Source organism: Oryzias latipes, chromosome 14, assembly GCF_002234675.1.
Source record: "Oryzias latipes chromosome 14, ASM223467v1".
Lineage (NCBI taxonomy): Eukaryota > Metazoa > Chordata > Actinopteri > Beloniformes > Adrianichthyidae > Oryzias > Oryzias latipes.
In genome coordinates, this window is record NC_019872.2 from 19,048,814 (window position 1) to 19,064,646 (window position 15,833).

General features: G+C 39.7%; 1 protein-coding gene across 1 annotated transcript; it reads right to left on the reverse strand.

Annotated features, from left to right (window-relative positions):
* Positions 1-1,510: 1,510 nt before the first annotated feature.
* Positions 1,511-15,833, reverse strand: mpp1 (membrane palmitoylated protein 1). The gene is made up of 12 exons (XM_004076576.3): positions 15,477-15,833; positions 11,822-11,950; positions 11,671-11,749; positions 11,499-11,584; positions 11,348-11,416; positions 4,856-5,052; positions 4,669-4,772; positions 3,881-3,961; positions 3,700-3,780; positions 3,420-3,622; positions 2,313-2,387; positions 1,511-2,179 (listed from the first exon to the last, which is right to left on the reverse strand). Exons 1-12 carry the CDS (start codon positions 15,597-15,599, stop codon positions 2,003-2,005), a joined length of 1,404 nt encoding a protein of 467 aa, XP_004076624.1. The 5' UTR covers positions 15,600-15,833; the 3' UTR covers positions 1,511-2,002.

The window sequence follows — 15,833 nt, forward strand, 5'->3', positions numbered from 1 at the left end:
CAGTGTGAGCTGATTCGCTGTGGCGACCCCTGAAGGGATATGCCGAAAGGTGAACAACAATAAAACCATTGATAAAATGTCTTAAAAGAGTGTGGAGAGTGTGAATTCCTGCACAAACAAACATTTCACTTGCACCGGACCACTGTGATCTTTTGAATCCAATCCTCCTGTAGTCAATCCACAGGTGTGGCGTGTACAAAGCAGTGCAGTAAGATTTGAATAAAAGAATGTTGACATGATCAGAACATGAACAAAGCCTGCCTGAGCCAATAGTAAAGAACATCGTCATCATTTCGTCATTAATAAAATGAGATTTAACATTATGACAGACATCAAGCTCGGTATTACTTAAATTAAGAAAACTCTGTTACATCAGCCTCAGTACGACGAATCAGTAGAGCAAATGTATGTAAAAATGTATAAATGTATAATGTATAAAATATCATTTTTAAAACCATGACTGGAGCAAGCGTTTAAAAACGGCTGGGACTAAAAGCACTACATGTTCATCAAATGATTAACTTTAAAACTCCTAATTATGCATTCAGTATTACATGCATTCTATTCATCTGACGAGTCATCGACAAAGACCGAAGAGGACCCTTTCCCCTCACATCGTTGATCTCCACCTGACCTGCATGTTCTGATGAGCATACCAGTAGCCGCGGTACACCCCGTTTGATCATCTATAGAAAAAGCTTGATTAAATCCATCAAATGCCTTTGAGGCGTCAATAAAACCCAAGAAGACACATTGTGCTGTATGTACTTATGGACAATTTCATTTAATTCATAAGTACAAATGTCTGTCCCACGTTTAGAATATAACTTAACTGATTATCAACAGTGCTAAGGCTGAGGCCATCATTTTATTTTCATGTACCTCTGGAGTGTTTTTCTGTCTGCTTTCTGCCGCAGTGGGAGGTGTTTCTGTCCGTTTTACTTTGCAGATTGCTGCCCAAATTGACCGATTGGATGAGGACCTTCAGTTCAGAGTTTAAGTACAGCAACATTGTCTGTTGGCACCCCGGCTGGCAGCTGCAGAGATTTACTTTGATTGTTACAGGCTTTGGTCCTTGTATTTTGGTTGTTTTTGTTTAAATATGTCATTTTTCTGTAATCATGGCCAGCTTATTTTCAGCCTGGGTTTTTCTTTATGAGAGTTTTTGAGTCATCGGGGTATTTAATTTGTTCTTTTTATCTTATGTCACAAGCCCCTAGACATGGCTGTAACAAGAGAAAATAAAGTTAATATGTCAAATCAAATTTTCGTCAAATAGGCAAAAAGAAATCGTTCAGTGGAGTTAGAAAAATTGTCTTAGAAAGAAAAAACATACTATGTTGTCTTTACATTATTTTACTATTGAAAAACGTTCTTGATATGATTTTTCTTGCAAGACAGAAAATAAGACAATGTTTTTTGAAACGGGTCTTTTTACTTTCTTAAGGTTCAGATTCTGCAGTGAAGTGGTAATAGCAGAGATCCATCAAGAAGAAAAGACAAAGATGCATCAGAGGGAGGTCTGTCTTTATTCACTTTCAAAGTGCCTTTTCCACACCGCCGTACGGAGTGACATTCAGATGGGAGTCCTGTGACGGGGTCAGTGGTTGACAGAAACGTTTGAGTGCAGTTACACAGACAGCACGAGCAAAGACTCTGCAAAGACTTCATGGCTGAAACTGATGGGAGCAGAAAGAACGATCGTCAAAGTGGTGGTCTCATTCACAGTTGTGGTCCAGTTTTGCTGATACTTCTCACAATCTGAAAGCCCCTGAAAAGCCTAAAGCGGACACAATCGAGCATCTCCATATTCTGAGAGAAACTATATATTGCTTTTTTCCCCCATTATTTTTCACAAAATGTGTGAAAAAAATGATCTTTGTGATAATCAAAAAGTAAATACCGGTACTTAGGGCGTCTTTGATGGCAAAGGAGTAATATTGCACTGTTTTTTATTTTTTTTATTCTGTTTTTAAGCAGGAGTGAAGACGCCGGGCACCTCTCAGTACACCCACGACACGGGCACCCACTGTGGGGTGGAGGTGGCCCTCTCGATGGCCTCCTCCACCCCTTTGACACTTTCGTCTACGTCGTTGTTGACGAGAACCACGTCAAAGAAATGTCCGTATGTGCTCAGGATGGCGTCCGACTCTTTCTGGATCATCTGTAGGTTTTCCGTCTGTGGCATGGGGGAAGGAAAGAAGAAGAAGAAGAAGAAGAAGAAAAAGAAGCAAGACAGAAAAAAAAAAGCAGGTGAGTCTGCAGTTCAATTGTTCACGGAGCACACCATTTTCTCTAAAAAGGGGCTGCACCTGTGTGGCAGAGTTGGTTGGAGCGATGAAAACCACTAAAGGAGCAAAATCGGCAGTCCGAACCAGTTTCAGAGTCTGTGAGAAGAAATGCAGATGATAAAGTACACATCTGCAACTTCTTTACAAACATCAACAGCTTACTGAACAAAACAACTGATGAATAACAGTAAGAAATGCACAAGTGATGCCTTAAAGGGCCTATTTCATTGATGTAATAAATCAATAAAGGATTTTTAAAAACTGCTTTTTCCTATTAATAGTCAACCACTAGTTGCTTTAAATGGCCTATATCACGCAATATCAACTTTTTTGAGCTTTTAAGTGCATTATGATGTTAATTCCTCATGAAAAACAATCCTTAAAGTGGTATTTTAATTTATTCAAGCATTTCTGAGTATTCCTCTAAAAACCTGATCTTTGAGCACCAGCCCCTTCCAACCCACGAAAACAAGGGTTCTCACATTGTGATGTCACAAAGTGGGGACAGAGTCTGCACTGCCAGCCCCGCCCCCAGGGTAACACAAACACCCACTTTCTCCGTAGAGCTAGCGGTGATCGTCAATAAACGCTTTCCTTTTATAGACAAAATATACTGGAAAAAAAATTGTCAAAAGATGTTTGTTTTTGTGGGTGAGGCGCAGACCCGCTGCAGAGGCTGATTCTCTGTTTGACGCCATGAAATGGGCGACACCCACAAGGAGAGAAAGGCGGAGCCTCAGAGATCGAGTTGTCTTACCTCTGGGTAGGAAAATTAGCAACCAAAATAACTAACATTTCTTTAAAAACATCCCTCTTTAGTGTGTCAAAGGTCATGTATATTATCATATATATGGATATTGTTTACTCTGAAAACCTTAAGAATAGCATGATATAGGCCCTTTAAAGACTTGGTCCAATGAAAATGGTGTTTTTGTATTTTAACATGTTCTTGCTGCATTTATCTGATGAAAAAGGAAGAAAAATAAAGAAAATTAAGTTTAAATTTGCATTTCTGAGTTTTTTTTAATCGAATCTTTGTGAGAGAGGGGCAGACGAAAAAGCTCGTATTTCCCGCAGTAAAAGGAAACCTCCTTCTGAGGTGAGTGCAGGAATTGAGTCCAGACTAACCTGAGGTTCAATATCCAGCACAGCTATTTTCCCCTGTTCGTGAATCTTTTGGATGGTCTCAAATTTAGTCCCAAACATGTACCCCTGGAAGCTGCCGTACTCCAGCAGCTCGTTTCCAGTGATGCACTTGGTCATGGCGTCGTTGGAGATGAAGTAATATTCCTTTCCGCTCTCCTCATCCTTCCGCTGGGGTCTGGTGGTATCTGTTCACATTTGGAGTATTAGGGTGGCTCGGCAAAGCCGGCTGCTTTGTTGGAAGGAAAACGGCGAAGCGACTTACGTGGTGCAGGGTAGGAAAATTTATCGGAGTATTTCGTCAACAGTGAGTTTTTGATGTGGCTCCTTCCGACACCGGGTGCACCTGAAGGGGAGAATGAGTCCGATCAAATATTCTGCATCAGTAATTTTCAGATTTTTTTTTTTTTCTTTTTAGTAGATCGGCATGCCTGCTCGGAGCTTACCGATGAGCACAAGAGTTTTCCTTTGAAAAGCAGGAAGCTGTACCACTTCCTCATAGGAAATCACATCCAGCTGGTCAAAAACTGAAAACAAACGTTTTAATCATTTAGGAAAGTAGCAGAAGAAAGGTCAAAATACATTTTAACCCCCAAAAAATTCATTTTTCACATTCATTATAGGACGCAGAGACTAAAGCGGCTTTACTTCACTGAGAGAATGACTTGCTTTTTGAAATGCATATCAAAAGGAGTATTTTTAGTTGAAAAAAGGAAAAACATACATTTGCCAACAGAACATATAGGATTTATGTGATATTTATTTTAGAAAAGTCATTGTAACTTAGTAAAATGTTTCTATAAAAGACCCACTCCGATGAAAATTGTGCTTTTTCTGTTTTTAAACACGTTTTTGGGGGCGTTTTTCTGATGATGAAGGACATAAATAAGGAAAATCAAGCTTAATTAAGCTGCATTTCAGAGTATTGCTTTAGTCAAATCATTGTCAATCAGGAGCAGAAGAGAAGTAGTTGTGACATAAAAATACATTGGGCGGGCCACAAGCTCGCTGGGGAAGTGGGGGCGTGGTTGGTCGGAGGTGAATTTCTAATGAACTCCCGCCGCTCTGCAGAAATTATGTCCAATAGAAAACGACAGATTTTTGGATTTTGGCTAAAAAAACTGCATTATCAAATCTAATAGACCACTAAGAACGTTTTACAATAGAGCAATGGATGATGGGAGTGGATCTTTAAGATTAAAACTTTTCCAGTACAATCCAGTGATTTACTTACTAGAGCTGTGTTTAGCTAAGTACTTGTCTTTGCACTTCTTTTTCTTTCCAAATGGGCTACAAGACGGGTTCCCCCCTTTGGCTTTGCTTTTACTGGCCACCCGCCTGAAAAGAAAAAAACCCAAACAGTTAAACATTTTTGAGTCGAGGACTGTCCAGAAAGGACCGATCAGCGATGCGACGTTTACCATTCTTGGAGCTCAGGGGAGGGTATCAACCCGGCGAAGTCCGCAGCACTGCTCTCCACCCTGCCCTGCCACCAGTTGGGGTCCTGCTTGTTGATGATCTGGATGATGTCTCCGGTGCTGAACTTCAAGCCGGCCTCTTTGCAGGGGATGAGGTCGTCTTTGGCGGGGTCGTAATCAAACTGTGCCCTCATGAACATCTGCAGATGAAGATAAGGTAAGTCAGATGAAAAACACGGCGTGCGATGATCAGTTAGAGCAGATGAGCTCAAAGTTTTGTTTTACACGAGCACAAATTCAGCTTTAAAACGTGTTTGAATCATTGGGCCCATTGTTTTTTATTGTCTTCCTTAAGGCAGTTTTAAAAGCTGCAGCCTGCTGGGGAAAACTGCAGGAATTTTCTGAAACATAAATGCTTCACAGACCTGCACACAAAAGCACATCAAAGGAGAATAAAAAGCCACATGACGAGACGTTAGAAATTATTAAGCCTTTTCTGGATTTCTAAAGTTACCCATTAATTTATCGATGAGCAGAATTCTGTGTCTAATATGATCTGGACAGTTGAGTTAGATTTAAAGTTATTAAGTTTTGCCAATTCCAACACTGTGGGGACAAAATGTCTTCAATGTAACCAAATGGAAGCTAAACTAAACTGTCACAGGTCACATATAGACCAGACTTTGATTCCCCTCAGGATAAATTTGTTTAAATAACAAAATGCTTTGTCAAAAAAACAGAATGCAATTGTTTTAAAAAGGTGAATTTTGGAGAATGAAATAAAAGAAACCAACACAATAGAATTGAAGAGTAGAAAAAAACGACCATCTTTTTCGAATTTCTTTGCATTTTTATTCTACCTTAATCGCCTACATCAGAATGATGGCAACATTTTCTCCAGATGGTCTTGTTTTTATTTTTATGCTCTCATATGGTCATATCTGCAAACAGCAGCAAACACGTTCGAGTCCCCGCTACTTTACTGATGAGACCCGCCATGTAATCAATGCTCAGTAGGGTTTGATCCTAAAATAATCAAAACAGAACATTATCTGGAGGAAAATACGTCACCATTTCATTGAGAGCTTTGATACCACAAATAGTTTTGAAGGCTGAAAAAACTATGATCAGTCAAAAGTGAATTTTTAAGCCCTTTTAGGTTTCTGAAGCCTTAAAAGTCTGTAAGGCTTCAAAAATCTTTGAGGCTTCAAGAGTTTTTGAAGCCTCACAACTTTTTAAAACTTCAAAAATCTTTGATGCCCGAAATGTTTTGGAAGCCTAACAAGTTTTTTAAAACATCAAAGGTCTTTAAAGGTTTAAAAGTTTTTGGAGCTTCAAAGGTCTCTGAAACGTTAACATTTTTTAAGACCTTAAAAGACTTTAAAACTGAAGATTTTTGAAGCTTCAAAAGTTTCCGCCATCCGTGAAGAATAGGCCGGACAACAGAAGGCTGGATTTTACAGAAGTTATGAAAAGTTAAAACTATGTTTCAATAAAACACATTTTTCTGTCTTCTACATGTAATAAAATACTAAACATACAAACATAAAGTACTAACATCGCAGATGACAGAATAAACTATCACAGCTGTTAAAAATGCTCTACTTTAAATATGTTAAGGTTTCTTTTTTTAAATAATTTCAATGGTTGCATTCTGTTTTTTTTTTACTATTAATGCAGTAGTTAGTAGAACTCGTGGCTTTCCCAGGACTCTCCAACACACAAACACGTGTGAACGTGCACGGCATGTGCTGGAGCCGCCGGGATCACCAGTGTATCAACTACAGCTACAGGATGGTCAGACTACAAGCTTTAGGCGGGTTGCCATCACTGACCACATGGGAGGTAGAGGACGTTCTACTAAACAAATATGAAATAAAATTTGGCGACAGATCTTTAGTATTTTAATATTCTTTTTTCTTTTTTTTTTAATCAGAGGCAGCCATTTTGCTGCCATGGGGGGGAGGTGCTAAATACAAATACAGTGGACAGTAGATGGCAGTGAGAAACGCGTCTCTAATGTGTTTCTACTGAACTAAACTACCGGTAGTAAGTGATAGGTCTTAAAATTTGAATGAGTATTATAGTCACCTTGGATGCTCAAACACTAACAGAAGATTCTCCTGAACAAAATCATTTCAAACAAGTGTTAAGAAAAGAATTGGTCACACTCTGCATGCACTCTGAGATGGAAGATGGTTTGATTGAAGACACAGTAGAAAAAAAAAAAAAAAAGGAACTTTTTCAGGGCTTAAAAAGAGGAATGGCTGCAGCGCTCAGGCTTTCAATCGGCATCACTCAGACCTGCAGGGCTCTGTAATGCAAAAGCTGCAGGAAGCATCAGACGCAGCACATTCATGTTCACCCAACTGCAACACCAGTTCTTATTGCATTCAGTGTTCTCACAGTTTATATCTATGGAAACAAATATAACTTAAAGGTTAAAAACTCAGCAGTTAAAGACTGTTTTCATGTATTTCTATGAATAAAATAGATAAAAAATGGATACATGCTTGTCCAATTTCTCATCAAATATAGGTACAATTTATCTTTTAAATAAGAAAAACACATTTTATAAATGAATAAAAGTAAAGGGTTTTTGTGCTTGTGTTGGACAAAGAACCAAAAGCTCTTCTGAATTTTTTTTTGCTCAACAGATGCATCAGCAGCAGCCTTCAAAGACCAACAAAGATGTAGTAGCAAAAATATAATAACCCAGCCTTGAACGTGGTTATTAGTATTTGTTCACATTAAAATCTAACAATTTCCTTAATTTTGGAATAAATTGTAGGTAAAAAGCTGCAGAATTTTCACAGGGCTGTTGGTGTATTTTTTTTTCTGGATTTTAGCCTTTGAGAATCATACAGCCTTGTTTCTGTATGGGTTTCAACAGTCCACAAAAAAACAACAACAAAAAAATTGGACACATTTCTCAGAAAATTTGCCAACAAGTGAAAATTCTGGGTTTCATCTTACTGAACTGGGACTGCACAGATGTTGCACAAAGCTTAACTTTGTCCATGAAATAAATCTAAAGTTCCCAGATATATTTTGCAAATATGGGCAGAATTGATATTTGTATCTAGTAGGGCTTGGCGATTAATCGATTTAATTGATTAATTCGAATGTGTTGTTTTAGATTAAATATTTTTGGGACAATTTGAGAGCTGTATGTGAAAGAAATATGTGCAAAAGAAGTATATATATGTATATACATGTGTGTGAAATAAGTAAATATGTTTGTGAAAGAAGTAGTATAGTGGCAGATGATGACGTGCTGTGATTGGCTGAGAGGCCACCACATGCTCACATCAATAGACCAAGTGGTAACTCTAGCAAGCGGGGGCTGAATGTCTTTACATTAATATATTTAATCATTTGCTTCAATTCATATTTAATTATCTCATAAAGCAAGTGACATCACACAGATTTTTGAAGTAAAACTATGAAAACATAGTTCAGTCTACTCCAACAGGAACATATAATTTAATTTAAGCAATCAATTAATACATGTTTAGTTTTTTTACTTATTGTTTTGTGATTTCAATTTCACGTTTGTCTCGTATGTTCCTCTCCAGGTACGTGTCGTGTTGTGTTGAGTCGACTTATAAACCAAGACAATCCGACATTTACAAGTTTAATGCAGAACAATGTTTAATTGTTACATTTGTAGAGAAATCCTGCTGAAGGGTGATTCAATAAAAAGTAAGTTTTATATATTTGAGTGACCAGTCACCTCTGTTGATTCAGTTTGTTTCAATATGCAAGAAAAGCAAAAGGTAATCTGGGTCAAAGTCAAGTCTGTTGAACATTTATTTCTTTTTGAAACAGATTCAATTATTCAAAACGTCATGGCCATTGACCACTGACAATTCAGTACATCTTATCCTTCATTGAAAGAAAGTAGGGACCTTTTTTAGCAATCACCTGACACGATGGCTGTGTGCCGCAGAGCAAAGGTGTGATGAAATTATTTTCAATCATGTCGAGTAAAAAATATTTCAAATTTATAATTAATAAAAGAGAAAAAAGCTTTTTGTGAACAATGTAATGGTTACAAAGCATCATCTATCACATCACTAACTGTTTTTGACATTTGAAGTCCCTAATAAATCATCCTAAAGTACATTTCTACCCAAAGAAAACAAAAATTCAGAAAGAAATGTAAAAAAAATAAAAAAAATAAAAAAGGGGAAATCAGGGCTGAGCACCGCAAAGCTACTGGACGTCCTCTTTTGTCCTGGTGACCAGTTCCAGGCTCCTGACATCGCCCATTCACATCCTCAGCAGTGAGAAAATCAGAAGCTGCTCTTCCTTGTAGGCCAGAAAATAAAAAATGTTTAAGTCCGCTCTATTGGATTGTCAGCAGCAGAGCAGCATTGTGCTTAACTGGAGCCCTGTGACGGTGTGTAGAGGGTTAAGTCAAATATTAGCTCGAGTCTTAAGACGTTGATGATAATATATTCAGCTCAACTAAGGGGGAAAAAAAAAACTCCTTACTTTTAAGACGTTTTACACCTTAATCTATCACTGTTTTCATGTATCGTTTAAAAACTGCATATATAAAGGGTACAATAACATAGTATATTTTGATATTACATATTAGGACCACAGAAATAACATATTTGAACGTGTTATGTGTTAGAGCCGGCTGTTCAAACACATGAAAATATGTTTTTATTGCTGTCTAAATCTTGCACTGCTATACAGTAAAAGATTTGCATATTCTGAGTAAAACACCAAGTACTTACTGATAACGATTCATGATGTAAACGTTGGTCCACTTCAGCATTGGCGAGTCGGAGACTATAGCTAAAGCGGATCGCGGATTGGCATAAACCGTGGGCGTGGGGAAAAAAAACAACTTCCTTCAGTCCTGCCTCTTTTCACCAGATTTGGGACGTCCCAGATGGGCGGAGTTAACTCCAGCCAGCTGCGCCCGCGAGCTGGCAATTTAGGCTTCAAGCAGGGGACTGTAGAAGTCAAAGGGTGACGTCAGAGATGCTCCGTCCAGTCATATGTACGTCTACGGTTCAGAGTCAGACCCTAAACTGCACGGTCGGATCAGACGGGCCGTTTTAGCAAGAGTGGAGTTGACTACGTAGTTAAGCATAAATGACTGACGCATAACTCGCCTGCAGTGAAAATGGGGAAATAAATTCTGAGTCTCAATAAATAAATAAAAATAAAATAATTTTTAGATAATAATTTTCTACCACATATCAGTCAATCGTTACATTATAAGAAGATAAAATAAACAGTACATGAAAATGTAAAAAAATTAAATAAATTCAAATCCTGCCCTGGTCCCGCATGTTCCTGTTATGGGTCATTAAAATGTCTATCTGGCATTTTTGTTAAACTAAAATGGACATCAAATGAGGTCATTGTTGGACATAAAATAGTGGACACATTGTAGGCCTATAGACATCCAGGACTGGGTTTTTGACAGACAGACAGAAGCAAAACTGCTGGACCTGCAGCTCCGTTTGACGTCTGATAAAAATGTCAATCCGACGTTCAAATGGTGAACTCACATTGACGTTGAAGAAAGTTCGTTATTAGACGCATGTTATTAGAATGTATGTATGCGAGAGTGAATGTATGTGGATGAAAGTGAATATATATGTTTGTGTGGTCTGTGAGTGGTTCAGAATGAAATACGTTTTGTACGGCCCCTCATACTGGTGACTGTGATCCCAGCATAAACTTCACTGGTGCGAGTACTCACCAGTCACTCAACTGCAGAATTTGTGCAATACTTGTGCAACATCAACCCATTGTAAAAATAAATCAAATAAAAAAATAACAAAAACAGTTTGTGCCTTCAACTGAGATACAAGATGAGAAGGATGTCAAAAGACCACGTTGGATGAGGAAGGATGCTTGGATCAGAGAGTATGAGATGGCCGAATCCGCTCAAACTGGCTGCTTTTAACCCTTTAATTACCGCAGATGTCGCCAGAGACAACTAAATAGCGTACGCTCTTTGACCTACTGTAACTCCTCAACCTTCACCCCAATTCCCACAACAACAATTCCCACAACAACAGCGGCTTTTCATATTGTTTGCACCGCTAGGCAACACTTTGCGACAGGGTCAGCTGATCTACGTTGATCGCGTTAACACATCCATAAGGTGTAGCATATCAGCGCAAGAGCAAGTTCCTCTGCTTCAGAATTCACTGGAATTACCCAAATTGCGTAAACAGTTGACGGGTTACAGTCGTCGAGAGGATGTAAACACTGGAGCTAAAGCTTTGATTTTAAAGGGTTTACAAATCTGTGGTACTGTAGACAGCGGTCTTTAGTAGCACAAAAGCTCGAAATATGTTCATTTTAAACCTTAAAAAATACCTTAACTTACAAAGCTTAATGGTTTTTTTCCCCTTACATATAAACTGAAGTTTAAAAGGGAAAATGTTCGGATTCCTTCCAACAGAAACACTTTCTGCGCCCCAAACTCAAAGCCATGCGTCCCCCATTCGTCCTCACCTGACAGATCCTGGAGCGATTTTGCATTTTGGGGATAATCTTCATCGTCACGACTCCATTTGTTTCTTTCTGCGTAAAGAAGCATTGAATTAAAGATTTTCTATTAAGCAGACAAAAAATATCCAAACAGGTGACCAGATTTGAAATTTACTAGAATCTTTTGGAGCTGGTCTACGCTTTGGTTCGCAACACTGTTGCCATTAATTTCTGCGATTTCGTCTCCTTCGTGTAGAGACCCTGCAGGAAAAACGCAAAAAGGGCAAATCAGCTCCTGTCATGAGCGCGCTTTCATTCTTGGGAATCCTCTGGTTTTCCCACAATACCTTGCTTGTGGATCATCCCTCCGTGCAGTATTCTGGCCACGGTGCACCGCTGTTTGTCGTTGAATTTCAGAGTGACGCCCTGCACACAAACACCACACCATCAGCAGCTCCACTCCACACCCACTCTGTGTCTGCAGAGGAGGTCAAATACCATCGGCTCTGAGGCGCTTTTCTCAAAAACCACTTCCTTCATCCTGGTCAGCTCCGTGCCGTTCGTGTGTCCAGCGCAACCGTTGGTGTAAACCTCGGCCCCCTTGCTCTCAAAGGTCTGCATCGCTGCCTGTACGGAGAGAAAAGGGAGGAAAAAGACCCCTCCCTAGTTAATCTGGACAGATCATTAATCTCTGCAATATTTCTAATAAGCGCAGAGAGTTTCTGCTGGCGTGTGCCAACAGCTGTGCTTTATTTGCAGCTTCCATGTCGGTTGGCGGTTGAAAATTAACCCAACGTTTCTCACGCTTTATTAACCACGTGCAGTCATCTGATCCAACAGGTTCATGTGGTCATGGAGACCATCAGCAGGACCTACGCAGGGCGAAAGCAGCCACCTAAGAAAGACCGAGCCTCCTCGGAAAATCTCACAGCAGTGTTCAGACGTTTTGGGAACAGAAATACGGACACTTGTATTTCTGCGACTTCCTCTGAATCAGAGGAAAGCCTTTAAATGAGACCAAAGAGCTGCCTTAGTGTTCTTTGATAAGACAGGGCTTAGGAGTGGGAATGAGTGGAATGCGGTGGATATGAAAGAGTTTATAAATGAATCACCAAAATTGTCAAATAACCTGCATCAGCACATCAGCTTCTGCATTAAAATGACACATCAGCGCTGCCTCAGCAAAAAGCCGTTATCTGCCCTCCAGCTCCAACGCAATAATAAACCGATAAACATCACCTATAAAGTCAGCTGTCCAGGTTGGGGGTGGGGGGGGTGTTATTTTTTTGTAAACTTTTCATGAAACTTGAAATTTCCCTGCGACAGATGTCAGAGTTTTGTACAAGCACAAGAGGAGATGCACCCCTGAAAGGAGGAAGTCAGCCCCTAAACATGTATTACGGAATAAGAGATTTATTTTTGTGAGTCCATAAGTTTGTCCACAAGAGCTGTAATTTATACGAGTCCAGTCCAAATCACAGGAAAAGACGGATGTTTATCCACTTCAGAAGAGTGGAGGTTTCCCTCCTGACAACCGTTAAGCAGAGGAGAATGGTTGGATAAGAGAAATCTGCTTGACTGATTAACTCACGCTGTTTGGTTTCATCAGGGAGCCAAGAGAACTCTACAGACAACAGCACTCTTTGATTTATTCTATTTAGAGGACTGATAGGTTTGATGAACAGTTTGACGTGTACTGCCCTGCAGGGACGAGTGGAAGCAGGAAGTCATTTGAGAGGAGGAAATCGGATTTCTGGATGGGAAAAACAAAGTACTAAACAGGGTTCCTAATGACGCCCAGAGGAGAAAAAAGCTACATTAAGAGAGATGCACACCTCTACCTGACATTAGAAAAAAAAGGACTTATGTGATTTACAAAATAAAATTCGAAATTTTTGATTTTTTTTCAGACCAATCAGATCTCTCTCTTATTGTAGGAAATAAAATAGTAGTCGTCTTATGTGCGTCAGTAAGGAATCTTTCAGAACAGGATAGTTAGGAAAAAAATTGGTATAAATGAGAAGAAAATGTTAAGTCAAGTGGGTTTGACATTGCAATCATAAGGGTGGACCAAACTGTCACTAGTCATCATTCAGTTACGATACAGGGGTCCCTCGTCATATCACGCTTCACCTCTTGCAGTGCAATTTTGGATGTTGTTTTTTTTACAACAAGCTGTGTTCTGCATCCTGATTGGCTATAGACCTCGTCAATCAGTCTCCTCTGTGACGTGTCTCCTGTATAAATCTACACAAATCTCTTATCGGGAGAAGATTTCTGTTGTTATTATTTAAAACCGGGTGTGTTTTTCTATGAAGGTTGGAACTTTGAGTGTTTAAACAACAGAGGAAAGTGGGAAAATATTCATGCCTGAGAAAAGTGTATAAAGTGTGTATTGAGGGGTTTTACAGCCGCAAATCATCTGTACATTTTACCTATTGTGGGTTATTTTTAGAACATAACCCCTATGATAAACAAGGAAACATTGTAATTTTGACACATTTGGTTTAGAAAATGTTGAGTTGGTGTTCTCACTGCAGTCATGAGGGTGAACCAAACTGTCACCAATCATCACTCAGTTACTATAAAATCTCACATATATGCACGTTTAGATCATGTTTACGTGACATTTTTAAAAGCTTTTGCCGTTGGATTTGTGTGTTTCTGTTTTTCGGCAATGAAATGTTAACGTTTGCCCGTTCTTCTCCTCACCGATTCCTTGCACAGCCCATCTGCATTTCACACTGAAGTGAACCACACCAGGATCCACTTGCAACTCAACTTCTTTGCTCTGAAGTACAAGTTAGCTTTCCCACTTTTAAGGCAAGCAAGCAATCCCAGCATGCTCTGCTCTGGACCAAACAGTCCATTCAGAAAGCATGACCCACGGTGGGGGTGTTGTGGTGTCCTCTCTATTTAGAACTGAGTCAATAAGAAATCAAGATAACCCGAGTCAAAAGAGTCCAAATTCTCAGAACAAACTTGGCCTTAAGGCTTGTTGATGTTCAACGGCAACATTCCATCTTCTACTGATCTGTCTGGTGATGCCCAGCCTTCTTTTTTTTTTTTGGAGTCACGAGCGCTTCATAAGTAACATTTAAAACTCCCAAAACACTCCAAATAAAATATATTTATTAATATATTTATTGTGTCTGTTTTACAAAGAAAACCTCAGATCCAAGAGACACCTTAGATCTCAGTCAGCTGGAGTAACCAGATGTGACTTGAAAGTATGTTTAGGACTAGTTAAGACCTAAACAGTCTCCATTTAAGTCTATGTAGGTCAAAGGACAGTTGAAGCCTGTAGTGCAAGTGAAGATCAGAGGATCAGAGCTCAAGGCTGCAAAACAAACCTCAGATGGAGCCTGGGGAGGCACATCAGACTAACTTGTAACTTAAATTTTGAGCCACTATACAAAAAGAAAAAACAAGAACAACAACAACATGATTGTGTCTTTTACAGACTAAAGTAGGATAAACTGATTTGCAATCAGTGCTACCTCACAAGTGTGACTGCAACTTCAGGTTACACACTTGCAAACTGCTGATATCAGGGGAAGTGCTTTCCGTCTTTTCTGTCCCTAGAACAGTCTGAATGCTGACTTTTCAAAAGCAGAGATTTGCAGAACAAAAGAAAAGTTGCCCTCGTCATGAAAAATCCTGCTTTAATTTGTAGCCGATGTACCTTTTTAATCCTTTTTGTGGAACTTTCCACCAGATTTAAAGTTCAAAACAGATTTTTTTTTTCTAATCCCACCAACAGATTAGGAAACAAGCAAATCCTGATGAGGGAAAAACTGCAGATGCGGCTCCACAGATCAATGTGACTCAAACGTCCCGAGGATTCGTGATCAACTTTGAGAAGGGGATCATTTCTCCCCACAACACCACCCTGTTGGACCACGTTCACATGTGAGGAAAAGACGAAGTGAAATTGTCAACTCAGTGTCTGGGAAGCGCCCACGTCATTTTTTTGAGACTGCAAAAAGCTGACCTGCACCAGTTTGCGCAACGGAACTTCTCAGGGGGTCTATTTTTATATCCTGGGATGTTGCGCACAATTTTGTAGCCCGTTTTATCTGCTTCCCGGAAGCACACGAGCAAGCCATGAAAAACGAAAACAAACACGGCGGAAACCCGACAGAAAGCTCACCTTGTCCACCTTCGGTTTGTTCTGAAGGAGCTGCTCCAGGTAGAGATCAGAAAGGGCTGTCCGGATGCTGGCCACCGGCTCCTGTATCAGCACGGGCTCGGTTTTATTGTATTTTAACGTCATCGCGCACAGAGTTAGCAAGAAGAAAACAACTGTGAACCCGGTCTGCCTCCCCCCCCCCCCGTTCAAGGTCCGCCAGATACTTGATGAAACAGCTGATAACGAGTCTCCACGATGACACCAGTCACTCCTGGAGATGAAAGTCCAAAGTTTGGATCGTTAGCAAGTGAAGAACATGAGATATGTACCGCGGGGCACCGCTGACAAAGCATGAAAACATGAGACTGGTCAGGAGGG

Coding starts and splice junctions, on each gene's coding strand:
- mpp1 (XM_004076576.3), bottom strand. CDS start 15,599: ATGACGTTAAAATACAATAAAACCGAGCCCGTGCTGATACAGGAGCCG. Junction 11,951..15,476: donor ACAAACCGAAGGTGGACAAG/GTGAGCTTTCTG, acceptor CTCTCCGTACAG/GCAGCGATGCAGACCTTTGA. Junction 11,417..11,498: donor ACCAGCTCCAAAAGATTCTA/GTAAATTTCAAA, acceptor TTCTTTACGCAG/AAAGAAACAAATGGAGTCGT.